A 17,854-nucleotide genomic window follows, 5' to 3' on the forward strand; every position below is an offset into this window, starting at 1 on the left:
AATTGTTCTTAAGACATGTTTTTAAGAAGTGTTTTGCATAATGATGATTTTTTTTTAATATGATACTGCCCTTACTAATTCAACAAAATTGGAATATAACATTGTAATTACTAAATGCCACGTCACAAATCAAATACTTTATGCTTATTTTTTAGGGAACTTTAACGAAAAGCTCCCGGTATTGTTTACTTTAACGAAAAACCACATTTTTACACTAAAAAGTAAATCTTGGTACTATTCATTTTACCCTTTATTTTGTCTTTATTATTAAAACTCGGTTTTCAAGCCATTTTCATTAGTTTTCCTTATTTTTTTAATACAATTTGATATAATATAATAGTAAATATAAAAAGTGATTTATCTGTGGCTATAAAAGACTACAACCGCACTTCCTTATTTGATTCTTTTTCCCTATTTTCATCCCCTTCCTCTCTTTGTTACGTGTTGGATATATGTCAACAATCAATGATAATTTTATATATGCTAATAAATAATAAATGTGAATAAATAAATTAACAGAATATGAATACAACGAATTAATAATTTAAACAGACGAAACTGATGATCAAAACTTGTGTACCGCAATGTCCTTGAAACGGAAATTTCATCCATACTCAATACTTGTAGTTCTATGAATGTCTGCCTCACCAGAATTCAATGATCTAAGTTAGGATTTCAGCATCTGAAAACTGACTTATGGCGAATTTTTTTTGTGGTTCTCTCAGTAAGAAGGTTTTGGATTGTAGAAGAATTTGATATTTCTGTGTTCTAAATGCCATGTAAATGGATGTATATATAGTAGGTTTATGCATGTTCGCAACAAGTATGAGAATGGGATGTGTCTGTTGGGAGACATCTTCTCAGAGGGGTGCTTTGCTCTCTGGCGTTCTTTCATCACTTCAAACTTCATCTAAAAATATGAGTCTATTGATAAAAATTAATTAAAGAAATTAATTATTATAGCCTAAGAGCCCCACGGCTCAAGGCCCATCTTTTGATAATTAATTATATATTAATTGGTATACCTCAAAGCCCAACCCCAAAGTTGAGCTCAATTTCATTATCCATGGTTCATCACTCCAATCACTATCTATAAGAGACAATGCCTTATAAAGTGAGAGAACATTTTGGTAGTGACTAATGTGGGACAATGAAATTTCTACTTAAAATTTCCAACAATACCCCACATTTGAGTTGAAATTTCATTCAAACTCCAACAATACCCCACATTTGAATGCAAATGTATGACTAGGCTACCTAAAACTGAGAAAGAATAGACATGATATGCATCGGGTGAAGTGTCTTTGGGACTTGAACTTACCCTAGTGAAAACATATCGGGTTTACTTGGTGACGCAGTGGATATGGAAGATCTTGAATTGTTCACCACAGTAGTAAGTCGAGACAATATGCTACACACATGTCATGTCTACCACACAACAATTTATACAGTTGTGTTCATTTTGGCCCTGAACAGATCCTGGATTTTGTAGGAGTTTTAGAGAATTTAGCTATTTCAATTCTCATAAATGTAGCCCCATTTACTCCTATATAGGTGACATTAATTAAGAATAGTCTGCCATATTCCTCTTGATAACAAGATATTAATGTCATTAAATGTATAAAACATAACCCTTCGAACTTCAACAGAAAACACACATTTTATCATAAGAATGGGTAAGTTGTGTGTTCAACTTTTGAATCAAACTCAACCAGTTTGCTTATGAACCTAGACCATGAGATCTCTAATTAGCTAGGTTAGGTTTCCTCCCAGTCCGATTCGTTGAATTGGCTTGAGACCCATTCCTCACGATGTAAATAATATTTGCTCTCTTGGTAGGCATTTTGTCAAAATGATCAGCTATATTTTCCTTTAACTTTACATAATCAATGGATATTATTCCATTTGAGAGCATCTTTTTAAGAGTATTATGTCGACGCCTGATATGTCGCGACTTTCCATTATATACATAACTTTTGGCCCTTGATTGCATGACCATACTGTCACAATGTATACATATAGCAGTTACAGGCTTTGGTCACACTGGAATATCCTCCAGAAAATGTTTGAGCCACTCGGTTTCTTCTCCAGCCAAGTCTAAAGCTATAAACTCTGAGTCCATGATGGAACGAGCTATACATTTTTGTTTAAAGGATTTCCAAGATATTGCTGCACCTCCCAAAGTAAAAACATATCCACTTGTTGACTTGGATTCTGTAGTGTCAGAAATCCAATTAACATCACTGAAGCCTTCTACAACATGTGGATACGTTGTGCAGTGTTATCTGTAGTCAAGTGTATTTTTCAAATACTTTAACACTCTTACAAAAGCATCCCAATACTCTTGCACCGGATTACTTGTATATCTACTAAGCCTACTTACTGCATAAGCTAAGTCAAGCCTAGTTGAATTCATCAAGTACATTAGACTTTCAATTACTTAAGAATATCCAAGTTGAGATATAGCATTGACTTTATTTTTCTCCAATTTGTATCTAGCATAAAAAGGAGTTGCAACAGGTTTGCACTCAAATTGACCAAACCTTTGTAATATTTTTTTTGCATAATGGGATTGTGTAAGGACATATCCTTCACTATCTCTCTTAATTTGAATTCCTAGAATGACATCGGTTTGATCTAAGTCTTTCTTGTCAAAATTTGAATTCAACATTTTCTTTGTTTTGTTTATTACATCTTTATCAGTTCCCATTATGAGCATATCATCCACATACAAGCAAACAATAACGCAAGTTTTATCATTACTCTTAATGTAGACACATTTATTAGATTTGTTTATTTTGAACCCATGTATCAACAAAGTATGATCAAATTTCTCGTGCCATTGTTTTAGTGCTTGTTTAAGTCCATATAATGACTTAACTAATTTTCACACTTAGCTTTCTTGTCCTTTAAGCACGAACCCTTCAGGTTGTTCCATGTATATTTCTTCATCCAGTTCTCCATTTAAAAATGTTGTTTTTACATCCATTTGATGTATATCAAAGTTGTATACAGCCGCAATCGCTATTAACGTCCTAATTGATGTTATGTGAGAAACTGAAGAATAAGTGTCGAAATAATCCAACCCTTCCTTTTGGCGATAACCTTTGGCTACTAAACGTGCCTTGAACTTGTCAATGGTTCCATCTGCCTTAAGTTTCTTTTTGAAAATCCATTTATGACCAATTGGTTTACTACCGGGAGGTAAATCAACCAATTCCCATGTGTTATTTTCCATAATGAATTCCATTTCACTTTTAATTGCTTTATTCCATAAAGGAGCCTCGGAAAAAGACATTGTTTCTTTAAAAGTTCTAAGTTCATTATCAGATAAGTAAGTAATGAAATATGGTACAAAGTTCTTAGAAACTTTGATTTTTTTTCCTCTTCTTGGACACCAGAAGAAGAGGCTTCATCATGACTATAATCATGAATTCTCTTTGTGTTAGAACCAGATTCATTTTCTTTGTAAGGAAATATATCATCAAAGAATATTTCATATGCCGATTCTAATATAATGTTAACATGAATGTCAGAAATCAAAGATTTTACAACAAGGAACCTATAAGCAGCACGATTGTTTGCATATCCAATGAATACACAATCAATAGTTTTAGATCTTAGTTTTGTTCTTTTTGGTAACAGAACTTGCACCTTTGCTAGGCAACCCCACACTTTGAGGATTTTATAAGTGGGTTTATGTCATTTCGATAGTTCATAAGGTGACTTGTCAATCTTCTTTTGAGGAACCTTATTCAATATGGTATTTGCAGTAAATAAAGCTTCACCCCACAAACTATGTGGAAGCCCATAACTATTTAACATGGAATTAATCATACCCTTGAATGTTCTATTTTTTCTTTCGGTAACGCAATTTTGTTGTGATGTGTATGGAGTTGTTGTTTGATGTATAATTTCATGTTGTGTACAAAAATATGAGAAGGCAGTAGACTCATACTCTCTTCCTCTATCATATCTAAGTGCTTTGATTTTTTTTTCTCAAGTTGATTTTCAACTTTAGCTTTATATGTCTTAAACATATTCAAAGCTTCGTCCTTGCTATGAATCAAATAAACATAGCAATACTTACTGCAATCATCAATAAAAGTAACATAATATTTCTTTCCTCCATGAGTTGGTGTGGATTTAAAGTCACAAAGATCACTATGAATTAATCCAAGTAATTCAGTTGATTTTTCCAGAATTGACGTTCTAGTTTGCCTAGCAAATTTGGATTCATTACATGTCTCACCCTTATGATTAAAATCAATCTCGAATTTAGGTAATAATTCTAATTTAACCATTCTTTGCATGGAACGAAAATTAACATGGCCTAATTTAGCATGCCAAATATTAGAAGACTCAACAATATAAGTAAAAGCATTTATTTTATTAGCATCATCAATGGCAATTACATTGAGTTTTACGAGGTCATTTGACACGCCTCGATCCCGATGTCAAAGGGACAGCGGGATGGCCACGTGCTGGCCAACACCCGAGGGTGATGCAAGCCATTTAATGAATACATATGCCGAGAACATGAAAAACATGTATATAAATTTCGCTCGAACTACACAATGTAATATTCATATACAAACCTTACCAAAATAATATAATAAGTTCAACTGCCAACAAAATAATGGTGATAATGCATGACATGTTCAGAGCATATTATTAATTCAGAATACAAGCAGAAGGTGTAACAGAAAATGTTATTACAAAAATCTTATTACAAGAATGTCCAAGCAGAAGGTGTAACAGAATAAGTGATTATCTAAAATTCAACGTGTATTCAATTAGGATTTTAAGATAGTGTATTAAAATCTTTAGAAATCTGGGTGTATTCAATTAGGAATTTATTTTAAAGAATTTTAAAAAGTTGAGAAATTTGAGGGTATTGGAGAGATTTCGTAGTGCAATTTAAGCATTCATAAATCTCTGCTCTCCCCTTGAGATTTCGAGGGAATTGAATAAAACTTTTTCAAGCAATCTCTAGAAATCAATTAAACTCACTTAAACTCCATGAATTTATAAATCTATTAAAATCTCTCAAATTCTTAATTGAATACACCCCTATAAGTGAATCATCTCAGGCTCTCAGCAGGATGTCTTGACCACCTAGGTAAAAGGAAATGAAGTTTCTAGAATATTCTTCTTTTCAATTGAATGAATATATAGCTTTTTCTAATCTAAACAACCTATTAATAAAACTAGAGTGCTATTAGACTCACCCCAGTGTCCTATTTTCCCACCCACATGATAATCTCACAGGGTATGCTATCCACACACCCATATGCTATCCACAACCTAGTAACAGAAAATGTTATTACAAGAATGTCCAAGCGGAGAGAAGGACACAAAGTCATTGGTATGGGAATGCCTCGTAGCTCGGATCGTATGCCTCGTTCCTACGTCTTGAGGGGGAGCAAAACAAAACATGAGTGGATCAAGTTGATATATAAGTAATACGGAAATAGTTATTCATCAACGTACTAACCCCCAAAGTTATAAAGTAATGGAACCTTTTAGTAGTGACCAATGTGGGATAATGAAATTTCTACTCAAAATTTTCAACAATACCTCACATTGGAGTTGAACTTTCATTCAAACTCCAATAATACCCCTCATTTGAATGCAAATGTATGACTGGGCTGCCTAAAACTGAGAGAGAATAGACATGATATGCATCGGGTGAAATGTCTTTTGGACTTGAACTTACCCTAGTGAAAACATATCGGGTTTACTTGGTGACGCAGTGGATGTGAAAAATCTTGAATTGTTCACTATAGTAGTAAACCGAGACAACATGCTACACACATATCATGTCTACCACACGTCAATTCATATGGTTGTGTTCATTTTGATCCTGAACAGATCCTGAATTTTATTTTAAATGTCATGCCATTCAAATTATACAAGTAATAATATTTTAAATAATATCAATGTGATTAGTAGTAAGTCGTTTTAGGCAAAACTTAACAATAAAAATCTATAAATAAAGGGTAAATTACATTTTACCCCTCAAGTATGAGGTCAATTACAACCTTATACAACATCTTTAAAAAATTTCAATTTCATACATTTAGTTATATTTTCTTTTCAATTTCATATATCTGTTAAAAAATCTGTTAACTGTTAAGTGATGGCGTGGCAAATGTAGGGTCCACATTTGTGTTGACACGGCTGTCAACTTTGTACCAGGTGAATAAAAAATAATAAAAAAGGATTATTTAATAAAAAATCAATTTATATTATAATTAAAAACTAAAAAAAAAAAAAATTGAAAAGGGATATGGGCAAAACTTAGCCCAATAATCCCATATCTTCCTCGATTACATCTCATATCCTCTGTGCTTGTTTGCAACCAATAATCCCATATGGGTTTGGGAAGCTTCTTTCGCCGCCCTATAGAAGTTCAACGTTTTCTTCCTTGTGTAACCTTCTTCCTCCCTGCAAATATCACACATTGCACGAGACTCTCTAAACTTCCTCTCTCCCACTGCAAATCCCTGCAATTAAATAAAACCCATCAAATCTAAATCGAAATCCCTCGCTGTAACATCTTCCTAAACTAACCCAAAACCCATCACTCTGTGCTTCACCCTATAAATTTTCATTTTTTGGCTTCTGGGATGGAAAGATCGACAAATCTGGAGTGGGATGTGTACAAGTGGGGTTTTAAAGAAAAAAAAAAACTGACACCATCAAGTTCTTCAATAGTGAGTTGGAGTTACTGTTAGGCTTTTTTTTTTTTTTGCTTTTTTTTGTTTTTTGTTTTTTTTTTCTTCAGAACTCAAGCTACTCATCCATCCATAAATCAAAGGGATTTTGGATGTTTTTTATCTTCGGATCCAGTTCACGATCCGGACCCGATCCATTTTCATTAGATTGCCACTCTGATTCATATTCGAGAGTCAGCACAATCCCACCCCACCTAAATCCTAGCCCCTTTTCAATTTTCCAAACCTACCACCTTAGACAAACAGACCCCAAGGATCTCTCCCAACCCATAAACCCCCTCCTGACCTAACGCCACCTAAACCCAACTAAGATCATCCTACTTCCAATTCAAATTTGGTTGTGCACTTTGTTGATGCACAAAACTGGAAGGTCTTGGAACAACGTAAAACCGACCGTGAATCTGTAAGAAAGTAAAGAACACAAGATGTATCGTGGTTCACCCCAATGTTTGGGTTACGTCCACACTGATGTTGATATTGTTTCACTATGAATGGTGAATATACAAGATGGCTAGAGACAGTGTGCTTTCTAGCCTATTCTCTGTGTTTGCCCTTTCTGAGATGTTTTCTCTCTTCCCATGGCCTTAACCTTGACCTCCCTTATTGAGGAGAGTGATGAGTCATTTTATAGAATAAGGGCTCCTCATTTATTACATATTTGCTCATTCATTTATTACATAATTACATTTGAGTCCCCCGAGTATTTATACGAGGTCTAAATACAGAGGCCCTAAATATGGTACAAACACACTTTAAGGTTGTATGGCTCGGATCTAGCGCGGTGATGAAGACGAAGAAGGAAACACCATTTTTCACGGCGTGTCAGTGTACATCGAGAGCTCAATGAGCCATGATTATAGGGGTGATTGATGTTGGGATTGTGGTTGCGGAGTCCAACAGAGAAGAAGACGAAGATGGTCTTCTGGTGATGCCAGGAAACCAGTAACTAGAGAACGGAGTGAGACACGGTAGAAAGATGAGAGCGATGGGAGAACGAAGAATATGAAGTGATGGGCGCAATTTTTTTATTTATTGACTGCTACATAAGCAAAAATATGGGCCTACATTTACCACGTCATCACTTAACGGTTAACTTAACTGATTTTTTAGCGGTTGTATGAAATTGAAATAAAATAATCAGTGTTTTAAAAAACGGTCTAGGCAATTGCCTAGGAGCTGGGCGTCAGGCTGCCGTTGCGATTATACTAGAAACGTTCACTAAATCGGCAAGGGAATTAGGTAGTGTCTAGGTGGCCGACTAGTGGGCTAGGCAGCCTCGACGACAAACTAGGCAGGTCTGTAAAAAAAAACTATATACGTCTCGCGGCTTCACTCATCTCGTAAAAGAGAATGCGACGACATAAAATTTGGAGAAAGATAGAGCGATGGAGCGAGAGAGTGTGAGGGAAGAAGGAGCGAGATAGACGTTTAGAAGCAATTAGAAAAACAGATATGCAATTGCAAGAAACGAATGAGAAATTGACATGGATTGGATACTTGGGAAGTTGGGATTTCTTCTATGCGCCTGAGGAATTCGACCTGCCACAACCAGATTTTGAGAAATTATATAGAGGAAGAAGAAGATAAGGAACTAGGCAGAGCAATCGAATAAGGGGAGGAAAATAAATAGAGAGAATTCAAAATAAAGGTCTTCACGGTTTCCAAGGTGTCAATGACCATCCTCTCTATTTGACCGGTTTCCACCACTTGCCCCTATTAATTATCCACCCTCCACTGTTATAAATTATAATCACCCACTACTTACTTATAATTTATAATAAAAGAAAATAAAAAATAATTACTCATTCTTCACTATTAAATAAATATGTTGTATAATATATTAGGAATAGTATTTTATTATATTTGGTATTTCTAAGACCATCATATTATTATACTTAAAACTCCTACATTGCATATATACTTTTAAAAATAATTTATTATTTAATGTTTATGTATATATTACATAGTAAATTTATATGAAATATTTTAACTTTATATGAAATGTTTAGGTATTATTATATTTGAACTTGGATACTCTTTTTACATTTTATCATTCTTTTATTATTTATCTATGGATTTCATACTAGTATAATTTTTTGTAAGTGTCAATATGCACTTATTTACAAGATATACAAGAAATTTACCAAAATCTGCTTAGGCCACCTAGGCGCCTAGGCGCTAGCCCGTCGCCCGACTAGCGCATAGTATTTTTTAGAACCTTGAAAATAATAAGTAAATGTATGAGATTGAAATGTTTTAAAGATGCTGTAAGAAAGTGTAATTGACCCCAAACTTAAAAGGGTAGAACGTAATTTACCCATAAATAAATGAGCATAACTATACTAGTCTAATGCAGCTAGCTAGCTGACAGTAATTGGCAAAGCCTAAGGGCTGGTTTGGTATTGCTGTGCTTTGAAAAAAAGCTGTTGTGAGAATAAGCGGCTGTACTGTGAGAATAAGCGGCTGTGAAATAAATCAGCAGAGTGTTTGGTAATTTTTTTGTAAAAGTGCTTTTGGAAAAAAAAGCAGTCTGATAGTGGGTCTTTTCATTAAAGGAGCACTGTAGCTCTGTGTGCTTTGAAAAAAAAGCCAGTTTTCCAAAGCTGCAAATAGTAGCTTCAGCATTTTCCTTTGATTTCAACTTATTCTCACAACAGCTTCCAAAATAAGCCATTTTTTTTTCAGTTTACCAAACACCTAAAACCCTCATAGCTTTTTTTCGTGGGTGTTTTTTTTTAAGCACCTCACTCCCAAACCACCCGTAACTCACATTACGCTTTATTTATTCTTTTTATTTAAAATATGGATTGTATACTTATGAAAGTATGAATCCTAATGATGTAATTAGTTAATTACTAATAAAAATAATAGGAAGTAACTCGTATAATATATCAAAATTTTATTTGATTGCTGTGTCGCCAATTCAATGTGTCAAATAATATATTAAAATATTGAGTTTGTAATTAAAATTGACTTTAATTTTCATCTTATTTGTCCAATGGAACTCGTATATTAAAAAATTGAATTAAAGGCATGCGACTTTATCTTTGTTTGCTGTAAAAAAAAAATTAATGAGTCAAATGACTAGCTGCCGCTGCATATTACATTTTCCTTAGAAAATACTTTAATGTCTTTTAGTTTTATTTGGCTTATTTGATGTGCATGTGGAAATGGGTTATGTTAGAGAGACTAAATGTGTAAACTAAATTTGGAAACTAAATTATTTTCATTAATAAGAAATAAGTACGTTTATCAGCGCTTAAGTAGTAATCTATCAATCAATTTTCTTGTAATTTAATTTACAAAATTTAGGAGGGTGTATTCAATAGGGATTTTGAGGAATTTTAATTCTTTTAATGAATCTAGGGTTCAATTAGGATTTTAAGTGATTCTTTAAAATTCAATGTGTATTGAATCAAGATTTTAAGATAGTTTATTAAAATTCTTAGAAATTTGATTTTAAAGAAGTTTATAACATTCTAAATGTAATCAATTAGAATTTGATTTTAAAGAATTTGAAAAAGTTAAGGAATTTGAAAGAATTTGAAAGATTTCGTAATGTAATTTAAAAGTTTACAAATCTCACATCTCCCATGAGATTTTAAGGAAATTAAATTAAAATTTTACATGAAATTTCTACACACAATTAAGATTCTTAAAATTTATGAATTTATAAATTATTAAAATCTCTCAAATTCTCAATTATATATATTAGTCCACAAATTAGTTTCATTCTCATTACTTTTGAAGATTGTCTAAGGTTCAAAAGGATAAATTCAAAACAGTGCAGGGAAGAGATAGGGACCGTTTCGGGATGACGCCATTCCATATTCCAAGACATTACGTGTCGCTGTTCCTGCATGGGACTGCCCATGTGTCCTAAATGAGTCCAACCGCTCTTGGCTAATTTAAGACTACAGACCTCCACATTTCAAACATGCGGTGACCCTCCTCTCTCCTCTACACGCACACGCTCTCTCTCTCTCGTTTTAGAGAGATCTATCTGGATATATCCTCTCGCTCGATCTGCCTGCCTTCGTGTTAATCTAGTAATTTGTGAAAGAAGAAGAAAGAAGCTGTGCAGTGCAGGTGTAGCCAAGTAATTAAAGAGCATATAATCCGACCGGCAGTTGAGCTTGCTTTCTCCACTCCATAAATTTCTAACTAAGAAAGAAAGTGCTTGCGTTTTTTCATCGTCCCCAGCATGCCACCTCGTAGATATGCCTTTGGGAGGGCCGACGAGGCCACCCACCCTGACTCCATCAGAGCCACTTTAGCTGAATTGGTTGCCACTTTCATATTTGTCTTTGCCGGGGAAGGCTCTGCTCTTGCTCTTGGTATGATATCTAAATAAATCTAGCAAATAACGACGTCATGATCATTATACTAATTAAGTAAAATCATTCATTCTGTTAATTACCTCTTTACATATGTTAATATATCTATGCATGCATACATGTTTCGTTGATATTCTAGCACAGATCTACATGAAATGACAAATGAGACATGCCATCATCAATATCTTTTCTTTACTAAACCTTGATAGTCTGTTTCGCAACTAATTAATTGGCAGGGAAGATTTACAAGGATAGCGGCACATCAGCATCTGAGCTGATAGCCATAGCTCTTGCACACGCCTTCTCTCTCTTTTCGGCCATCTCAGCCAGCATTAACGTATCTGGTGGCCATGTCAACCCTGCTGTAACCTTCGGTGCTCTTCTAGGTGGAAGGCTATCCGTTGTTCGCGCGCTATACTACTGGGTTGCTCAGCTTCTTGGAGCTATTGTGGCTTCTCTTTTGTTAAGGCTTGTCACAAATGGCATGGTAATTATTCCGTATTTAAAAACTTAGCTCGCTTTGCTACAAGCTAAACCCCTTTCATTCTAAATTATTACAATTAGCTCTGATCAATTATTTGATATTACTATTCAGAGGACGGTGGGGTTCAACGTGGCCTCTGGTGTTGCTGAGGTGCATGGGCTAATACTAGAGATTGTGTTGACATTTGGGTTAGTTTACACCGTATATGCTACTGCCATTGATCCCAAGAGGGGTAGCTTGGGAACCATCGCACCACTGGCCATTGGATTTATTGTCGGGGCAAATATCCTGGTGGGCGGGCCGTTTGATGGGGCATGCATGAACCCAGCAAGGGCGTTTGGACCTGCACTGGTAGGGTGGAGATGGAGGAACCACTGGATCTACTGGGTTGGGCCACTCCTAGGAGGTGGGTTGGCGGCTCTCATATACGAGTACATGGTCATACCAACAGAGACGCCACACCACGCTCACCAGCCATTGGCTCCAGAGGATTACTAGTCCGTTAGTTTGGCGCTTAGCCCCCGTACGCACTGTATTAATACCAACATGTGTCAGCTGCTCGCTCCCTTTGCCATTCACACCTCGAGTGTTTATGTTCCATTTTCTGTAATTTTTTTTTTTGTTTGGCAACTTTTGTGTTGGAGTTTGTCCTCCCGTTGTCTAAAACGTCATTTCCATTGCATGGACATGTGATTGTAAAGCTAATAAAGTGCCGTGGAGTTTCTTTGGCTAATTTTATTTCAAATTTTTTTGGTAAGAAAAAGTTTCGGGGAACCCATCTCAGGGTCAGTCCTCTTTGAGGACAAACATTAGTCCTTTTTTATTTTTATTTTTACAGATCCTCCTCCAAAAATGATCGTCACCAAAGTGAATGATACTGGGTAGGACTCGAACTTAGGTCTTGCGCAACAATCCTCCTCCTTACCAACTCATCCAACTGTTGTTGGCATTTGTTTTTATTTCAACTGTTTGAGTACACTTGCATTTGTTTTTATTTCAATCTTAGAGGATTGGAATACTAAATTTCTGACGAAAGTAAACTTTTTTTGAGGGGGTGGGGTGTGGTTAGCAGAAACAACATTCAGAGATGAACAAAATGTTGGTAGTCTGTTATTATTGCAAATTAAGGAGAAGGGACACAAAAGTATATTAATTAATTACATATGCACATGTTAAGTGGTCATGTTTGGTTGTAAAATGTGGCAACCCAAGGAGCGAGTTGAGTGTTATGAGGTGTTCTTGGGTGGGTAGAGTAATAATCAGACCAATAACACGGTGAAAGCCTCTCTGAAAACTTTCCGTTACTATAGATACAAAATGGCAACCAATTTTCACCCCCATTCATTCTCCTCTTCCGTTCTCTTGGGTAAGCCAGTGGCGCCTGCACATACCTGCATTGCATCGATTTACACACAAATGAATAACTAAAAGTGAAATGGTGTTGGAAACCGTGTTGTACCTAAAACAGACGGGAAAATGTGACAACTGCGAGGGAAGAACCAATGGTCCAATAAGAGGACGATTTGAAGGACTACAGAAACTAAAAAACGAGTTGGAGGACCAAAATGTAAATTGTGGACAAACTCAAGGACCATAGATCCAATTAAGCCGTAAAGAACGGACTAGGGTTCATCTCATCTCATCCATTAACCATATGGCGAATGTGCAAGACATAATAGAATATGTTGAATAATCATCTCACCATCTCATACTGGGTGTCATATATGCAAATGAAGCTAGCATGTGCATTATAGCATCTAAAGCAGATCTCAAACCAATGTTGCTCATTTACTTTGGTGTAAATGTGTAGCCCTTGTTGCTCATTTCCTTCGTTTCATGTAGTGTGGATACCTGTTTTTTAAAAATTGTAAAGTGTATACTGCTTTTTGGTAGTTTGATGCAATTATTCTTGCAGCAGCATAATAAATTATGATAACATATGAAGGCAAAACATACAAAACAACAATCCCACCAGAACACAAAGGATTAACGTGGTCCGGTTTGGAAGGTGAAGAGGGCTAGGAAATTCAACCAATAACCCAAAATAGAATACACCCAAAGCAGTCCCTTGGAAAGAACAAACCCTAAACAAAATACAAGAAAATATCCAAGATTTTATGGTTTGGTCTCAAAAGCTCGTCCTTGACAAAAGAAGACAAACCTCATGTGCCCATTATACGAGGAATAGGAATCTTACAAGGCAAGAAACAAACAAAAAGCCTTCAAGAGCAAGCCTTCAAGAGCAAGTAACAACCTTAGGGGTTGTTTTGTGCGCCTCGCTAAGAGGGACTGGATAGGCTAGGACAACTATATATACCTTATGTGGTACATGAGTTCTTATTTTAGGAAGGATGGTAGTGGCCCGGGCCCACCAAAAAAACATCCTTACCCTTCTACAATAACACTGTGAAAACATGGGACTAACTAAGAACTCTTCTCTCGCGCCTCTCTCTCTTTCCTTTACTGGTAGCTGAGTTACCTAACAAATTACATGTGTGAAATCATTATACAGTGGTAACTGAGTTATGAATGTACCTGATACCATGAATGACAGAATCCCAACAGAAATGTGTATGACCAAACACATGACATGCAGATGGACTTCCTTCAACCCCATGGATTGACCGTATACGGGCCTCAAGACAATCAGAACCAATAATCTTTGGAAGCTTTGGATAGAATAGCATCCTTTTCTCAGGACATAGCTCTTGCCTGGTGAGGATATGCAAGCAATTGTCATGCTAACTGAAGACTACAGACAGAATCCATAAACTGATTGACAAACGAAATTCAAGAGAAGGACGCAAGAACATGCAAAATTAATTTCAACCAAAAAAGGTAACAAAAGGTTTATTTGAAAATCGTTTGATATTATGCAAAAACTATCCATATCTAGCAAGTTCAAATCTCCAACAAAGTAACCAATTTTATTTCAGAGCCAATGTGGCTTTAGTAATTACAATGCCAGAAAACCACACATATATATGCCTCCCTAATGGTGTTGCTAGCACTTCAGTTTCATCTTTTTTTTTTTTTGTATAACTATGGGCATTGGGTCTTCAACCCTAATAGTCCCCAAGTATGTGTTGACTCTCCAATCGGAACTGGCCGGGAAAAACAATGACAGGTTGGGTGCCCCCCCCAGCATATCATCATCACTGCAAAATGCAATTTAATGTGGTATTTGAGTTGATTATGGGTTTTAATTTGTGTATTGATTTTAGGTTTCTAGCACTACGAGTAAGATTAAAAAAACTACTTGGATTTCAATAGTCTGATAAAAATCAAGAAATTCAATACAATCAGCAAGATACATGATCTTATAGGCATTTCAAAATATTTCAAGTGAGAAAGGAACTGGCGAGACTTATTATTCTGGAAGCATAAATCACTATTAACCTGACCTGGGAACAAAATGAGAGAATGAAATTATTTGGCTACATGTGTTTTGGATCTCCTTGATCAGACTCTGATTCTTTTCATTCATTGCATCAAAGTAGAGGGCAAGTGAGATATCTCCATTTGACAGTTCCTTGGACCACTTGCATGCTTTGAAGTCTTTACATGCCTAAGAATTGAAACAACAATACGTGCGTAAAAAAAATCTGAATGTTTATCTGCTCAACTGCATTATAAAACAGCCATAACTGCAGCAATGTAAACTGATAAATTAAGCGCATATAAGGAGCACAAATTAATAAGGGAGAAACAAAAAAATCCAAGAAAAGAAAGGAAAGGATAAAAATAAAATAAAATAAAATAAAAATAAAATCCAAAGTGCTCCGTGAATGACATTATGACAATGATGTCAACTTGGTACGCTAATTAAGAATTTGTCTGTCACAGGAACTGAATAACATTGAGAACAGTAACAAGAATGAGAAAAGAGCAGAAAGTCTGTATTGCACTTGTGTACTTCGCTAACCCTACATTAGGTTTGAGAGGACAACACACAGAAGAAATAATTTTTAATTTTGTTTAAGATAGACAAATTTTTGTTGCAAAGAACCAATAAAATACAAGAGTGGACAAGAAGTCCACAAAAGCACAAACAAAACAGGATAAATAGCAACATCAACCCTTAGAAACTGTGAAAACAACACAAAACTAAATAATAGCAGCATTCCAGTAACGCATAATTTCTGAAAAAGACAAATCTCTAAATTCTGTAGTAACCAATGCCCACATAGATGACCATAACCGAACTTTATCCCAAAGATCCTCCTTTCTACTGACTTCGTAGTCCTAAATCAGCTTGTTTCTTTCCATCCAAATGACCCAAAAAATAGCTGAAACTATAAGATCTTGATTTTCTTCCCTTTTCCTGATAATTTATGTTTCTCTACCATAAAAGAATAACAATCCCTGGGTAAAAACCCAACTAATACCAAACTCCCTAAACAACTTCAGCAGATTTAAAGCCATCGGACAGTGAAGAAACAAATGATCAACAGACTCTGAACTTTTCTTGCATAAAATGCACCAATCAGGTCGTAGACATGAACTAGGCTCCGTTTTTGGAGCATGTAACACATGTTAACATCCCACGAGCCACTAACCAAGCAAAACCTTCACTTTATTAGGAACTTTAGATTTCCAAACCAGGCCATAAGCCTGCGAAACCCTATCAACACAGTTTTTGGGAAGGAAATCGCAATAAGATTTAACAAAGAATCTTCTTGAAGCATCAAGTATCCAATGTCTTGCATCAACACTTGAAGGGTGAATGGTAGCCAGATACAAACTTGTCTAGAAAGATGACAACTCATCTAATTCCACATCACGCAAATTCCTTTGAAAGCCAAAGTCCCAATTCAAAGAATGCTCAGCAAAACTCGCCACACTAGTAATACTCTTGTCATGAGTCCTGAATAAGTTGAACAGCCTAGGAAATGAAAATTGTAAAGATCTTTCGCCCAGCCAAAGAATGAATAACCATCCTAGGCTTCCAGCATGGTAATAGCCTCTGCTCTGTGATACTTTGTTCGGATGACTATTTTTAAACTTCATGACATTACTAAGTTTTTCTTTTTTTTTTAATAAACAGTAGACTTATGCTCCAATCATCGAAATCCTTTCAGGTTTACATCAAAACACATAGTATCATAACAACAACAACAACAACAACAACAACAACAAAGCCTTTTCCCACTAAGTGGGTATCATAACAAGAACTGCAAAATCATGTTATTATAATAAAACTTCTTAAAAATCTTACTAGGCTAAAGAAAGTGAATCACCATCTCCAAAGACAGAATATGGGTGCTGGTTATTTCCTCCTCCCTATCAAAGCTCTGCAAAAGAAGAAACTCCAGTCATTTTTTTGGTAAGTTTTTATTTTTATTTTTATTTTTTTATTTTTGTTATACGATATTAACTTAGTAAGCATTTCTATTCTAAAGCAAATGCTGGATTGAGAGCTGAAAAATTGTACAAGATTATAATATTAGACCAATTACCTCATGGTACCATGAGAACAAAGGAATGATTCCTAAGCCATCTAAAACCATTGGACTGGTCTCAACTCCAAGTCCTCTACACGCATCAAGCAATTTCTTTAATTTCTGATGAGAATCAAGCTGAAAAAACACAACCATAGCAGTCAGCTAATGATTCCACATATGAGGGAACCTTGCTGCATCATATGAAGAAAACTGATTGAAAAAGAATTGGCAAGAATCACATTCCGAAGCAACTACAGCTATGCCATCACTATCTGATATTATTCATATTCACATTTATAACAATCAAGGTGATCCATGTCTATAATATTAATCAGCAGGAACGCTGGCAGATAAAGAAAAAGAACGTAAAGAGGTAATATTAAAAACATTTTGCTTTTACAACCAGCTTATCTACACATCCAGCTTGGCTTGTCAAGAGATTTTTATTTTATTTTATTTTTTTTCCGGTTTCATGGGTGAGAAAAAAGTTTTAACTCTCAGTATAGTCTGAGAGGAAACTGAATGCAGTCTCAGAGTGATTTCACAGTCCCTTTATTTAATAGTTCAATAATGGAATGTCCCAGCCTGCAAGTAGATCTAGGCACATCTGGTTAAAGATGTCTTCCGCTTGCTTAAAGGCATCCTCGCAAAGTCATCATCATAATCGCAATGAGCTGATTTCAAGTTTACGTTGGGCTAAGTTCAATCATAAAACCAAAATTATTGAAAGGTTGGGTTATTTTTATTCTCTAGTAACTGGCTGCAGATGAAACAAATGAGTTCTGCAGTGCATGTTGATAGATGCAAGTATGAGAAATATTATGAATGTGTGCAAATGTATAGAACGTT

At 35.4% G+C, this 17,854-nt stretch overlaps 2 protein-coding genes across 3 annotated transcripts in view; one reads left to right on the forward strand and one right to left on the reverse strand.

Annotated features, from left to right (window-relative positions):
* The first annotated feature begins 10,692 nt into the window (after positions 1–10,692).
* LOC126627162 (probable aquaporin TIP3-2) lies at positions 10,693–12,294 on the forward strand. Its single transcript, XM_050296589.1, has 3 exons — positions 10,693–11,077; positions 11,314–11,564; positions 11,673–12,294. The coding sequence occupies exons 1-3, from the start codon at positions 10,945–10,947 to the stop codon at positions 12,057–12,059; spliced, it is 771 nt and encodes a 256-aa protein (XP_050152546.1). The 5' UTR covers positions 10,693–10,944; the 3' UTR covers positions 12,060–12,294.
* A 355-nt stretch (positions 12,295–12,649) lies between these two features.
* LOC126627161 (uncharacterized) overlaps positions 12,650–17,854 on the reverse strand; it is a 6,417-nt gene continuing 1,212 nt past the window's right edge. For both annotated transcript variants that reach the window (XM_050296588.1, XM_050296587.1), the window contains exons 3-7: positions 17,021–17,140; positions 16,802–16,855; positions 14,966–15,129; positions 14,097–14,273; positions 12,650–12,952 (exon numbers count right to left, since the gene is read on the reverse strand). In XM_050296588.1, the coding sequence (XP_050152545.1) occupies positions 12,742–12,952; positions 14,097–14,273; positions 14,966–15,129; positions 16,802–16,855; positions 17,021–17,140 (726 nt within the window). In that variant the 3' untranslated portion in view covers positions 12,650–12,741. The remainder of the gene's footprint in view (positions 12,953–14,096; positions 14,274–14,965; positions 15,130–16,801; positions 16,856–17,020; positions 17,141–17,854) is intronic.

The sequence above is a fragment of the Malus sylvestris genome, chromosome 6 (genome assembly GCF_916048215.2).
Source record: "Malus sylvestris chromosome 6, drMalSylv7.2, whole genome shotgun sequence".
NCBI classification, from domain to species: Eukaryota; Viridiplantae; Streptophyta; class Magnoliopsida; order Rosales; family Rosaceae; genus Malus; species Malus sylvestris.

What these genes read in the sequence shown, in the direction of transcription:
- LOC126627162 (XM_050296589.1), top strand. Translation starts at nt 10,945, where the DNA reads ATGCCACCTCGTAGATATGCCTTTGGGAGGGCCGACGAGGCCACCCAC. An exon ending in AGGCTCTGCTCTTGCTCTTG is followed by an intron (nt 11,078 to 11,313) that starts GTATGATATCTA and finishes ATTAATTGGCAG; the next exon opens with GGAAGATTTACAAGGATAGC. An exon ending in GGCTTGTCACAAATGGCATG is followed by an intron (nt 11,565 to 11,672) that starts GTAATTATTCCG and finishes ATTACTATTCAG; the next exon opens with AGGACGGTGGGGTTCAACGT.